The sequence below is a fragment of the Bison bison genome, unplaced genomic scaffold (genome assembly GCF_000754665.1).
Source record: "Bison bison bison isolate TAMUID 2011002044 unplaced genomic scaffold, Bison_UMD1.0 scf7180017864080, whole genome shotgun sequence".
In the NCBI taxonomy this organism is placed as follows: Eukaryota; Metazoa; Chordata; class Mammalia; order Artiodactyla; family Bovidae; genus Bison; species Bison bison.
The window spans coordinates 4,783,855-4,798,602 of record NW_011494652.1 but is presented as its reverse complement, the minus strand read 5'-3'; the positions used below and the strand labels follow the sequence as shown (position 1 = coordinate 4,798,602).

The 14,748-nt window shown below is 41.3% G+C and overlaps 1 protein-coding gene across 2 annotated transcripts in view; it reads left to right on the top strand.

Moving 5' to 3' along the window:
- Positions 1–14,748, top strand: part of LOC104986982 (chromosome unknown open reading frame, human C11orf80) — an 87,499-nt gene that overhangs the window by 68,829 nt on the left and 3,922 nt on the right. The window contains exons 11-14 of one of the 2 annotated variants that reach the window (XM_010837726.1): positions 398–519; positions 2,172–2,282; positions 4,013–4,111; positions 12,831–12,906. In XM_010837726.1, the coding sequence (XP_010836028.1) occupies positions 398–519; positions 2,172–2,282; positions 4,013–4,111; positions 12,831–12,906 (408 nt within the window). Of the gene's footprint in view, positions 1–397; positions 520–2,171; positions 2,283–4,012; positions 4,112–12,827; positions 12,907–14,748 lie in introns of both variants that reach the window. The other variant, XM_010837725.1, reaches the window with a different exon arrangement.

Genomic DNA, 14,748 nt, shown 5'->3' with positions numbered 1-14,748 from the left:
AAATAGAATTGACATACTCTCCGGGAGGCTTTGCCTTTCCTTTCGGAGTCACTGGTATCACTGTTTAGAGTATGTGGTGTATATTTCTGTTTCTGATGTGAATTAAAGAGGATCCTTTGTCTGATTCTTCAAACATAATATTCTGCACTTTTAGTGAACTTTCTGTCCTTTGTAAGTGGAAATTGGGTAGGTTTGTAAGTTTTGGGGTTTTGTGTGTGTGTGTGTGTGTGTGTGTGTGTGTGTGTGTCTAAAAAAGGAATTATTTGTGTATGGGTGGAAGTGGCCTCTTCTGTCAAGAGGCCTCTTTCCCATCCTTAGCCCTGACTCAGAGCACATGAACAGCAGTCTTGAAGTGGTCATTCTCACTCAAGGTTACCAACATTCTCCCTCTCCTTAGGAGTCCACACTTTGCTCTCAACTCATCTCAGGGCCATCCTCAGGGAGAGCCACAGCGTGGTTCAGGGTTGCATCCAGGCCGCTGTGGACCGGGCCTTGGAGCAGCATCACCAGGCTGTCAAGGTAATAAGAAATTCACAGCTCCCTTTCTCCTCCTCTCTCTCAGAGGAAGATAGAGTATCTGGCAGACGGGCTGAGAGCCCTTCCTCCCTTAATGCTTCTTCCTCGTCTGTCACCTGGGCTGATCTTATAAACTGCCTCTAGCCTTGGAACTCAGGCTTTAGTCTAGACCGATCACTGTAACCACTTGCTTAGTCTTACCTCCTTGTAGGTGAATTTGAGTAAAGAGGGGCAAAATAATAGACGGGGAAAATGACTGACAATAAACCTCTTTTTTTTTTTGAGAGCAAGTTTTATGTTCTTTTTGGAACATGTGACTGACTTCATTGTGTTTCTTCACAAGCAGAACGGGCTTGGTTCTGCCTGCCTGTCAGTTGGTTTTCAGCACTCCTATATGCCAGGGGACAGGAAAACATTTATAACGGAGGAACAGTACACACTGAACTCAGGACTCTATATTAATTCGAGGTAGTTTTACACATTGAACTAACTTGTATATTAACTTACAGTGCCATTAATGTCTTCTCTCTCACACACTGAGGTGCTTTATTATTCTAACCATAGTGAAGTGAAAGTCACTCAGTCATGTCCAACTCTTTGTGACCCCAAGGACTGTGGCCTGCCAGGCTCCTCTATCCATGGAATTCTCCAGGCAAGAATACTGGAGTGGGTTGCCATTTCCTTCTCCAGGGGATCTTCCCAACTCAGAGATTGAATCCAAGTCTCCTGCATTGCAGGCAGATTCTTTACTGTCTAAACTACCAGAGGGGCCCTAGAATATTTATTTTAGGTAGTTCTACACATTGAACTGTCATTGTATATTAATTTATAGTGCCATTAATGTCTTCTCTCTTTCACACACCAAAGTGCTTTATTATTCTAACCATAAGTTCTAGACAAATTGATAGCACATGCATGCACTTAGCCTGAAATTTAACTGAAGTATAGTTAATTTATAAGGTTGTATTACTGCTGTACAGCAGAATGATTCAGTTATACATACATATACATGCTTTTTTAAAGAAAAATCCTATTCCATTATGGTTTATCACAGGATATTGAATATCATTCTCTGGGTTATATAGTAGGACCTCGTTATTTATCTATTCTATACATAAAAGTTTACATCAATGCACCTCTCTTATCTATATTTCCCCTTCTCACACATGCTTCTAGAGCTACTGTTTCAGTAAATCTTAAATTCTCCCTCCATTTGCTAATCCTTTATAGCATCACTTTGTCTTCATATCTGGCTTTCTGAATTCCTCCATCTTGTATACTTTTGGTAACACATTTATTACTTAACATTCCCTCCTTTTCAAGCAAAAAACAACCACACTAAGAGTAAAGCTTGAAGCGTTGTATTTTTTAATGGTAAGTATATCTGCTTTATTGCTCAGTGTCTTACTGCTTGTCTTTTCTGAATGTATCTATGTCAATAAGTCACCTCTGTGAAAGGAGATAACATTTTTAATGTATTTAAATTCCTTAAGTGTCCTTTATATGTCACGATCTTAGTAAGTATTGTTGGTGGAAGGGGAAGCATTATTGAAATCCTATTCTGACTCAAATATTTGGTCCCTTTAGGATTCTCTGAACCAGCAGTTTTGGATTATTATAAACTATGGTCTCCCCCTTCTTGTTTCGTTCCCTAGGCTCATCAGAAACTACAGGCCTCACTGTCAGTGGCTGTGGATTCCATCATGAGTATTATGACTGGAAGCACAAATAGCACCTTCCGGAAGACCTGCCTCCAGACGCTTCAGGTTGGTAAGGATTGGAGATGCTTAAAGGTGTGGGGTTTTAATGACATTCTGCTGCCTCTCTTCGTAATATGTGCAGTGCTCTTAGAAACATTATTTACTTTGATCCTACTATGATTCTACCTAAGTAAGTGTTTTATGATGTGTTCATTGAATAGAGAGTGATGTATATACTATTTTATAAATGAGAAAACAAGTTATTTAGGATTTCTGTTTCCTTTAGGTCATACAGATAGTTATAAGCAGAGCTAGGATTAGGTCATGAGTCCCAGTTTCTTACTGAAGAGTGTTCTATTACACCATGGTGACAGAATACATTGGAAATAACTGAGCAACGATAAGCATTACATATGTTTGGCAGTTTGGAATAATGTAACAAGGTTTGGAATCAGAGGCCTGAGTTCAAATCTTGACTCATTTACTTATTAGCTATGTGGACTTTTCTGTGGTTCATCTACAAATTAGAAAAAATAGTAGTATGTCACAGGGCTATTATGAAGTTGAGGGCTAAATGTGAATGTGTGTAACACATGGTAGATTCTTTAATAAATGTTGGTTTCTTTCCTCCCTTCCTCCCTTCCAATGTGTGTTGACCAACTGGTATTATCAGTGGGGTAACACATTCATTCCGTGTCAGTTGCTTCATTTTGTGTACTTTTCTCTTGAGAAAATAGTGTAATATAATTAATAAAATTTATCACTTAACTTTTGCATATCTATCTCATATATATTATATAATTATAGCCAAAGTATTCTATATTAATATATAATTTGACCTTTTCCCTTGTTTCAACAGTCTTAAATACTGGTTAACCACTATTCCACTGTGTTGGTTTAATATAACTTAATAAACCATTCCCCTACTGACAGATATTTAAGCTGTTTACATTCTTTCTGCCAATAAATAGTTCAGTTAATACCTGTATGTGATATCTTACTTCTTTTGAATCATCTCCTAGAAAAAATTTCTATAAATGGAGTTAATGGGTCAAAGTGTATAACACCTTTATAATCTAGTGATTCTTCTCACAGCTTCACCTTTCTGGGTCATGTGGGTAGCACAAGGTATTAAGAAGGACACTATACTGGCAATCCTAAAGTTAGCCCTAACTTTCATACTAACTGGCTCTGAGATCTTAAGTAGGTCACCTCTCCTGTTTGAATTTCAGTTTTCTCATCTATTACAGTGTGTTGTATTAGGAGACTACTCAGGTCCCCTTTAATATCTTACAATTCTATACTAAAGTTGAGGTTGTTACCCATTCCTTATAGATGCAAACTTATTACTGTTCCTTTCCTCCCTGAAAGATTTATCTGGGGGAAAAAGTTCCTATATCAGCCTTCATTGTTCAGTAGATACCTTTGCTCTCTTGGAACTTGTTTTAGAGGAAAGCAGTTTATATAACCTCTTCACAGACAGATGGCTCTCTGGGATATATAATCTCCTATAGAGATAGGAGAACAAAGACCTTGTGTGATCGATCTCGCTTAGGTAACAGAATCTGGAAGATATATAGGAGCCACAACTGCCTGTCCCATGTCAAGTATCCCCAAACTTCCTTCTGCTTACCCTGTGTCCACAGGAACTAGGGAAACTTCTAACACAACATGAGGATGTCATTGGTTTGCCTTTCTATCTGTCTCGTCCTCTCCCCGTATAAACTTCCTGTGGGTACTCACCCTTTGGTTGCCAGTAGTGGAACTCAGCATGTTCTATTTCTGGCCCTTTTTAGGCAGCTGACACACAGGAATTTGGGACCAAGCTGCATAAATCATTTCATGAGGTCACCCAGCACCGATTTGTTTACCACTGCTCACAGGCGGTGAAGCAGGTAAGTCTAAAGTAATAATCAGTACTTTGGTGCAAATCTCCCATTTGATATATGAGAAACCTGAATACACAGGGGTTAGGTGTACTGCTTTAGACTGCACAGTCTGAGGGTAGCCTTTCAGTAAGGAAGCCTGTGGTTTAGAAAAACTTCATAGAACATAGTATTACATAGAGGTTAAGAGCATGATTAGCAATGTCACTTGAATTCCATTTCTGCCACTACCTAGTTTGCATGGTATTAATATAGAAGCTATTTATTCCAACTCTCAGTTTCTGTAGCAGTAAAATAAAAATGATGCATACCTAAAGTGATTGTTGTAAGGTCTGAATAAGAGAATTATGTGAATTACCAGCACATAGCTACTTTTATGATGATGATGATATGATGGAATTCTTATGTTTAGTTTTGCCAAATAAAAAACATACTTTTATCTGTTCACCTTTTTGGATACCAGAGATATAGAATTATATTAGTTGGCATCTCTGCCCTCAGGGGGGTCAAATAGTTACCGGCTTCTCTACTGAGTGAAGAGAAATCATATTTGGGATATTTTATGTTTCCTGATTCTAGGTGTAGGTAGTAATAGTGTTCAAGCTGAAGCCCACCTTTCTGACTTTCTTGGCAATAATCAGCAGTATTGACTTTTTTGGAATTGAAGTATAAGATGAGTAAATAAAAGAGATTAAGGGGGAAATTATTATGCTGTGGCATTTGGCCAAGATAGAGTAACAGGGACCAGATTTACCCTCTTCCCTGAAACAACCAAAAATCTGGACAGTAACAAAAAGTACAACATATGAAACAATGGTTCTGAAGACATTGGACCTCAGAAAATGGATGGGATAGTCATTCTTGAGAGACAGAAAGCAAATGAATTGAGCTTTATGATTGCCCTCACACACCACCTAGAGAAAGCACAGAGGCCGTGGAACAGGGAGAGGGAATCCAGGCAGAGCCCAATGGTCTCCCTGAATTGAGTAGATGAAGCTGGGGATCCAGGGATGCCAGTGCAGCTCAAGTTTTCAGGGCAGAGTAGCAGAGAAGAGAGAGCTCACTGAGGTTCCTCTCTTGAGTATTCAGTTGAATACTGGTCAGTCCATTCATGTGAAAAAACTGTCCAGGTTAAGAACCACTCAGAAGGATTAAAGGGAACAATAAGCAAAGTTTACACAGGGCCAGGAATAGTGCTTATTGCCATCAACCAGAGAGGAAAGTCTTATAATTTATAAGCACCAGGTAAGATACTGGGCTTCCCTGGTGGCTCAGTGGTAAAGAACACTGCCTGCAGTGCAGGAGACACAGAAGATGTGGGTTCTCTCACAGGAGATGGCTGGGTTGAGAAAGCCCCCTGGAAAAGGGCGTGGCGACCCACTCCAGTATTCTTGTCTGGGAAATCCTATGGACAGAGGAGCCTGGCAGCTACAATCCATGGGGTCACAAAGAGTTGGACACAACTGAAGCAACTTAGCACACAGGTAAAATGCCAAGAATAGTCTTGCCTCAGAAATGGAGAGAAATTACATCCACAATAAGCACTCCTTGGTTCTGCTTAATAAAGCTCAAAAGCAGAAGCAAGACCTAAAAGGATAAAGTGGTTTCCAACTAATTCAGTGGCATTTCAGAGAAAAGTTCAAAAATATTTATAAGGGGGAACTTCCCTGATGGTCCAGTGGTTAAGAATCTGCCTTGCCATGCGGGGACACGGGTTCAGTCCCTGGTCAGGGAACTCAGAACCCTCAAGCCACAGAGCAGATAATGCCCTGCTGCAGCTGTCAAGCCCACATGTGCTCCAGAGCCTGTGCCACGACTAGAGAGCACAAGGGCTGCACCTGCTGAGGCCCGTGTGCACTGGAGCCCACGTCCCACAGGGAGATCCCACGCGCCGCAACGAGGACCCGACGCAGCCAAATGAATGTATTCTTAAAGAATATAAGAATACAAAAATATCCAGCACCCACCAAGATAATGTTCATACCGCCTTGAATCTGATAAAAAAATTCACAAGCATGCTATGAAGCCGGAAAATACAGCCCACATGAAGAGAAAACTCAGTGGATTGATCAGTCAGTCAAAACTGATCCAGAACTGACATGCAAGATAAAATTAGTAAAAAAACATTTATTCTTAAAATTGTATTCCATATGATCGGAAGCTAGATAAAAGGTTGAACATATTAGTTAGACCTCAGGAAGCTAGATAAAAGGTTCAACATATTAGTTAGAGATATGAATGGTATAAAAAAGGCCCCAAACAAATTCTAAAGTGAAAGCTAATGTCTCCAAGGTGAAAATTATACTGACTACACCACTAGCATCAGCGGCACATTACTTAAGGAAAACATATAGCAGTAGAAACTGAAACTGGACACAGAGGTTAAAATAACAATAATAGAGCACTAAGCCTCTGCGAGCTGTAGGGTAACTTTGCATAGCCTAACCCATGTATAGTTAGAGAATCTGAAGAAGCAGCAGAGGTAGAAAACATGTTTGAAGAAATAATGGTGGAAATGTTTCCAAATTCGATGGAATGTATAAATTATACAGATCAAAGAATCTTAAACCAAGCCCAAGAAACAAGGAAAACTACACCAAGGTACATCATAATTAAATTGGTTAAAACCAGTGGTAAAAAGAAAATCTTAAAAACAGAGACCAGAAAAACCCCAACAAGAACAAAACACCAAAACCCTTCTTTTGTTACAAAGATAAGGGTTACAGCAAGTTTCTTGTCATAAACTGTATAAGCTAGAAGAAAATGGAGTTATAATACTGAAAAAAATAACCTGTCAACCTAGGATTCTTTATCCAACAAAAGTGTCCCAAAAATCAAATATGAAAAAAAAACAAATAAGTGTCCTTAAAAACAAATAAAAACAATGACATACAGTGAAGCTTCCAACTAGAATAAGAAGAGCAAATTAAACATAAAGAGAAGCATGAAATAATAAAAGATTAGAGTTGGAAGTCAGTAAAATAGAAAAACAATAGAGAAAAAAAATCAATGAAACATAAAGGTGATTCATTGAGAAAGATGATTAATAAGAGAGAAGACACAAACTGCCACTAATATCGCAAATTAGAGAAGTGGCATCAAATATTAAAAGAATTATCAGGGAATATTATGAATATTACAATAAATTTGACAATTTAGATTAAAGGGAAATTTCCTTGAAAGACATAAATTACCAAAGTTCACACAAGAAGAAAAAGCTTCTATACCTGGTAGCTTTTTACTATTAAAGAAATTGAATTTTTAGTTAAAAATCTTACCATCATATTCAGATTATTTTAAAACTCTCAAAGCTCACTAGTAAGAAAATAAACAACCCAGTTTGTTTAATTGGCAAAATATTTGAACACACATTTTACAAAAGAAGATATATCACAGCAAATATACAAAAATATGCTCAACATTATTAGTCATTGCTGCTGCTGCTGCTGCTAAGTCGCTTCAGTCATGTCCGACTCTGTGCGACCCCATAGAAGTCAGCCCACCAGGCTCCCCCGTCCCTGGGATTCTCCAGGCAAGAACACTGGAGTGGGTTGCCATTTCCTTCTCCAATGCATGAAAGTGAAAAGTGAAAGTGAAGTCGCTCAGTCGTGTCCGACTCTTTGCAATCCTGTGGACTGCAGCCCACCAGGCTCCTCTGTCCGTGGGATTTTCCAGGCAAGAGTACTGGAGTGGGGTGCCATTATTAGTCATTAGGGACGTGCAAATCAAATCCACAATTGAGTAACATTTCACATGTACTTAGAGTAAGAAGACTAACCATACCAGGTGCTGGCAAGAATGTGCAGGAACAGGAACTGGAACTGTTATACCCTAATTGTAGGAATGAAAAATGGTACCACCACTTTGAAGAACAGTTGGCAGTTTCTTGAAAAGGTTTATGTAACTCACCACACAGCCTAGCCGTTCTGCTGCTGGGTGTTCACCCAAGAGAGATGAGAGCGCGTGTCCACACAGAAGTGTCTGCACCAGCGTTTACGGCACATCTACCATTTCTGTAATAGCCCCAAACGGGGAACAACCCAGTGTCAACAGGTAAATGAATAAACAAACTGTGGCATATCCATTCAATGGAATACTACTCAGCAATAAAAGGAATGAACTTTTGATATACAGTAGGCTGGATGAATCTCTAAACAGCCATGCTGAATGAGAAAACCTGAAAATACAAGAGTACATAGTGCTTGACTGAATTTATACACAATTCTATAAAATGCCTGTTACTGTATAGTTACAGACCAGTGCTTGTTTACAGATGGGAGGTATAGGAGTTGGAAGGAGTGAGGAGTTATGAAGAGCAGAAGAAACTTTTCAGGGTGATGGATATGCTCATTATCTTGATATAGTGATGTTTCACATGTATTAATACATATGCCAGAACCTATCAAATTGTATTTTATAAACATGCAATTTATTATTTGTATGCAAGTTATATCTCAGTAGAGTTGCTGTAAAAAAATTACAGACACTGTTTCTGAGAGAGTAACACCTCTTCTGCTTCTCTCCCTCTCCTGTTTGCCCGATCGGATGGGGAGGTTTAGACACCGAGACACCCAGAGACCGCAGCATCTCATGGGTTTGCCCACCCTCCTCTGCTTTGTAACAGGGAAGCCCCTCTAAGTGCCGCCTTCACCACACTGGGTTTTCTTGGCTGTACATCCCGGCTCGAAGCACCTTCCTAGGAAAGTGCTTCACTGCAAATGAAGTTGGTTCACTGCAAATACTCTTTCTGGTTTCCCTGCAACTTGGGAAACTGCTGCCCACAACCTGAGCAAATAAAGGCTATTACCCATTCTATCAGTTTCCCATGGATATTGTAACAAATTACCATAAATTTGGGAACTTAAAAACAAAAGGAATTTATTATCTCTCAGTCTGGAGTCCAGAAGTGTGAAACAAGGTGTTGGCAGGACCACGCTCCCTCCACTGGCTCAAGGGGAGAATCCTTCCTTACCCCTTCCAGCCCTGGTGGCCCCAGCTGTTCCTTGACTTGTGGTCACACAACTCCATATGGCTGTTCCTCTTTGTCTCTCAAACATCCCTCCGCCTTTCTCTGGTAAGGACACCTGTCATTGGACTTGGGGCCCTCTGTAAATCCACAATGATCCTATCTTGAGATCCTTAATTATGTCAAAGACCCTTTTCCCAAATAAGGTCACATTCACAAGTACTGGTGGTCAAGACCTGAACATATCTTTGGGGGAGCCACTACTCAATTCACTACAGCCATCCACAGCTTCAAGTTTCTAGGCATAGATCGAGGGTAAGGTGTATGGCATTATCACGGGACCTGGGAAACGGGCAAGATCTAAAAGTGTTCCAGCCTGGGAAGTCCTTTTGCTTGGGTCTCTCTGATAACCCAGTGAGATCTGAAAAGGAGATGATCTGACCTCCTTTGCCCCTTTGTGTTGCTATAGTGATGGCTCATAGCCTCAGGGCCATTTATAGCCCAGTAAACTTGGCAGATGGCTAGTCTTACACAGTAGTCATAGGTCTTGGAAGGAGGAAACATTGAATCCCTAATCTGTGCCAAGATTTCCACTTTAGTCTCCACAAAAACCCTATGAGGTAGGTTGTAGTTTTCCCATTTTATAGATGAAGAAACTGGTTAGACAACTTCTCTAATTTGCCCAGAATCACACAGTCAGTAAGTGACAAGTCTAGGATTTATAATGAGGGCTCCTAGATCTGAAGCCTAGTAACATTTTTACCATATAGGACTGGATCACAAGCCTGGGAAGATGAACAGTGACCAAAGGCATCAAGTAGAATCCATACTACTTTACTCACGATCATTACCTGCTCCCTCTGATAATGGCCATTTAGTGACAGCTTGTTACTGGCACACGAGTGGCACCTAGTGGCTATGGCTAAGAACTACAAGAACAATGATGCTAGGTCCAGTTCTTTTACCTCTGGACCAGTCCCTCAGTTTCCACTTCTAAGCAGGCGAAGTAGAAGAGCTGACCTCTGAGTAATACAGAATGAAACCATCTATGGTTATTGTGTCGTTTATGGAGAAATGGAAGAAATCAAAGAATATTTAGAGTCTTATAGAAGATACTTGCGGAAAGGTCACTCCAGGAGTGGAGATTTTAAGCCTCGGTGTTGGAACAGAGGACAGTTGGCCATGAGACAAGACAGTAATCTTGGGCTAACTGTCACATTTGAGTGTGGGGACTAAAAACTTAAATCCAGAATAAGTAGGAGCAGTAGCAGGAAGAACTTTCTAAGGAAAGGTATCATTTCCTGGTGGTAGATCAGAATAATGTCTGATAGAGTGTTAAATTCAAGGAGGTCTATCCTGTGGAGAGGGCTGCCTCACCTGGGGAACTGATGATGAATGGGGGGTGTGCAAGATTCCCCTGGAACTCTGAGATTTATATCTGAATTTAGATATTTCTTTGGTGTTACCAGTTTCAAGATAAGGTAAAGGTTTGTCTATTACATGAGATTTTCTAGGCTGGAGTGAAGTAGAATAAGCTTTCTTTCAAAGAAGGAAAAAAGTGTTTGGAAATTTTCCTAATACTATTTCTTTTTTTCAAACCTTTAAGGCCATCTTTAACTCTTCTATGTTCCTTGGAGTATAATTACTTAAAAATTAAAACTGGCTTTAGTAAACAATATATGATGGAATGCATTGAGCTATAATTCACATACTATAAAATTTACCATTTATACAAATTCAGTAGTTCAGTTATTTTAAGTATATTCACTGTGTTTTCCAGCCATCACCACTAAATTCCAGAACATCTCCATCATACCAAAACAAATATGTAAGCTGTACCTACTTTGTAGTCAGTCTCAGTTCTCCCATCTCTTGTCCCCTGGGAACCACTAACTTACTTTTCTCTCCATGGATTTGCCTATACTGGGTATTTCATATAAATGGAATTGTACAATGAGTGGATTTTTGTGTCTGGCTTTTTTCACTTAGTGTAATGTTTTCAAGGCTCATCATCCACGTTATAAAAGGTAATAGTACTTCGTTCCTTTTTACAGTTGAGTAATAGTCCATTACTCATTTTAGTAATAGTCCATACCACATTTTAAAATCCATTTATCAGCTGATGGACATGTTATTTCCACTTTTTGGCTATTATGAATAATGCTGCTGTAACATTTTTTGTGTGTAGACATATGTTTATAATTGTTTAGCAGATAGCTAGGAGGAGAATTGCCGGGTCATATGATATAACCTGGTGGCTCAGACAATAAAGAATCTGCCTGCAGTGCAGGAGACGTTGGGTTTGATTCCTGGGTCGGGAAGATCCCCTGGAGAAGGAAATGCCTACCCACTCCAGTATTCTTGCCTGGAGAATTCCATGGACCAAGGAGCCTGGCAGGCCACAGTTCATGCAGTTGCAAAGAGTCAAGACACGACTGAGCAACTAACACTTTTTTCACTTTTTCATGATAACTCAAAACTGTTTTCCAAACTGGCTGCGTTCCTTTACTTTCCCACCAGCACTGTATAATGGTTCCAATTTTTCCACATCCTTATCAATAGTTATTATTTATTACTATTACTACCATCACACTGGGTGTGAAGTGGTACCTCATAGTGGCTTTGATCTGCATATTCCTAAAGAACAATAATGCTGAGCATCTTTTCATGTGCTTATTGGCCATTTACCTCTCTTTGGAGAAATGTCTATTCAAATTTTGTCAAACCCATTTTTAAATTAGGTTGTTATTTTACAGTTGAACTAGGAGTTCTTTATTCTGGATACAAGTCCCTTATCAGATATGATCTTCAAATATTTTCTCCCATTCTTGTGTGTTGACTTTTCACTTCCCTTTAAGTGTCCCTTGAAGCACAAAAGTTTTTAATTTTGATGCAGAGGATACCTGTTTTTATATACTTGTATTGAAAAACAAGTAGCTCAGAGGATTGGGTTCTGACCTTTGTTTCCCTGTCCAAATTGAACCAAATAGCAGGGCTCTGAAAGGCTATGGTGGTGGTGGTGGTTTAGTCGCTAAGTCGTGTCTGACTCTTGCGACCCCGTGGACTGCAGCCTGCCAGCCTCCTCTGTCCATGGGTATTCTCTAGGCAAGAATACTGGAGTGGGTTGCCAGTTCCTTCTCCAGGGGATCTTCCCGACCCAGGAATCAAGCCCAGGTCTCCTGCACTGCAGGCTATACAAGACTATAAAATGTGCCCTGTGGCTTCCCGTGTTTGACCTCAGTCAGTCATTCGTTTATCACTTGGCCTGTGCAAGGCACTATGCTAGCGTTAAGAGATACAGAGGTGATGAAAGTGGAGTCGCCCAGTCGTGTCTGACTCTGCGACCCCATGGACTGTAGCCTACCAGGCTCTTCCGTCCATGGGATTTTCCAGGCAAAAGTACTGGAGTGGGGTGCCACTTCCTTACTCTTCAAGGAATTTAAGATGTAGAAAATGGACCTGAACACGTAAAATGATGAAAGGGGGCATGCAGTGCCTATCTCAGAGCCCAAGGAGCAGAGCAGATAGTAGATGAGCGACTGGGCCTCAGGGAGGAAGGAACTGCCTGGAGTCAGCTGCGAGAGCTCGGAAGGAAGGAGGGAGCCTTGATGGCGGGAGCTGGGGAGGGGGTTCACGAGCCAGGAGGAAGAGAGGGTCCAGGTGAGGGAGGAAAGCCCCTGGGGTCCACAAAGCCACCAGGCCTCACTGGGGCTTGTTCATGCTTCTGCAGAACTCACCTAGGACTTCTAATTTTTTAAGCAGCTGCTCCCAGAGAAAAATGAGGCAGAGCAGAACACAGACGAGGCACATGAGAACAGCAGCCTGGAGCTCCTTGCAGGTAGGATTCCAGCTTTTCAGGGGAGCCCTGGATCAAAGCTGGGAAGTAAAAAACGTGACTTCAGAATTTCAGACTGTGCCTTACACCACATGTCTTCCAGGACATGGCTGGCTCCCACAAGTAGGGTATTTTGGGGCAGCGGCTATTGTACCGAAAGCTGGTACAATAGGTCTGGAAATTTGTTGGCATAGTTACAGATAGCTGCACACGATGGGGTGAGGCCCTCAATGCAGTCAGTTCTTTTGTGTCTTTTCTCAGTCATTCGTGTTGATACTGTGGCTCTCCCTGGTTGGGTTACTACTCTGTTTAGGGCTATGGAATCTGCTCCTGAGTGCAGACACCCCCTCAACCTCCATGAATGTTATGGGGGAGGTGAGCGTGTGTGTGATGTAGCAGTGATTCTACTGTCTTTACCCCTCAGGGCCTGCAGCAGCAGGTGTGCTTGTGAAAAGAATCCTAGCCACTGGTGCCTGAACCTGTATGGTGCAGGAGCCAGGCACTAGTCTGAATTCTGAAAGTATTATATATAGTAATGCTCTTAATTCTCAAAATGATACTATGGTACTATTATTATCCTCATTTTACAGATGAGGAAGCTGAGGCCCAGAGATGTCAGTAAACCTACCTGAGTTCGCACAGCTTGTAAATGACAGAACCAGAACTCGAACCCAGCCAGCCTAGTCTGGCTAACAGAGCCAGACCCGTGGGGATGTACTGTCAGACGAAACAGTGCCTAGGCTTGAGGGAGCTGGGGGACTGGTTTCAGCATCGTGCTTTGTTGGTGAAACTTGCCAGGCTAACAGCAACATGCTGCATGGTGTCTATGCTAAGGTCTTAAGATGTGTTTCTGAATCATTCTATTGAATTATATTTTAAATGTGGGGGCTATTCCTCCTGAAAAGAACTGTGCAGTGAAGGCTTGTATAAATTTAGATTTGGCAATTTAAAAGAATGGAAGTGTATCACCAAACACAATTTAGTATTCACCACATACAATTCAGTATTTGTGCAGTGAAAAGATAAAAGAGTAAGTTTCCTTAGAAGAAAGAGGGCTTCCCTGGTGGCTCAGATGGTAAAGAATCTGCCTGCAATTTGGGAGACCCGGGTTCAATCCCTGGGTCAGGAAGATCCCAGGGAGGAGGAAATGGCAACTCACTCCAGTACTCTTGCCTGGAGAATCCAATGGACAGAGGAGCCTGGCGGGCTACAGTCCATGGGGTCTCAGAGTGGGACACGACTGAGCAACACTTTCACTTTCTTTAGAAGAAAGAAATTAACATTTAATTCAGTACCTTCTGTGGACCCAGGGAGACGCGAAGCTTTTAGTTACCAGTCTTTCACAGTGACGCTTTGCGGTGGGGAACAGTGATGTACTTAGCAGGAGGAAGATCTAAATTTCAGCCTGCTGCCCTTAAAGCCCATGCTTTCTCTACTGAGTATTTATGCTCTGGTGGACCCACCCAGAAGAGTGTTTGAGCTGCTCTGCCTTACAGAGCTTCAACTCTAGTTGCCGTGAGTCCTGTGTCCCACGTTGGCAGCTATGCTGAAGAAGATCAACAGTGTGTGATGCCTCAGGTCCATTCCCTGAAGAGCCTTCAGTTTGTCAGTGCTTCCCAGTCTTCCTGGCTTTCTCCTCAGTGGCTCCTCCATTCTTTTAAAAATCTACCCAACCTCTACCCAACCTCCTCACTTAGCCTCCTACTTCACTTACTAATCTCTTTTTTCCATCAGATCAGATCAGTCGCTCAGTCGTGTCCAACCCTTTGCGACCCCATGAATCACAGCACGCCAGGCCTCCCTGTCCATCACCAACTCCCGGAGTTCACTCAGACTCACATCCAT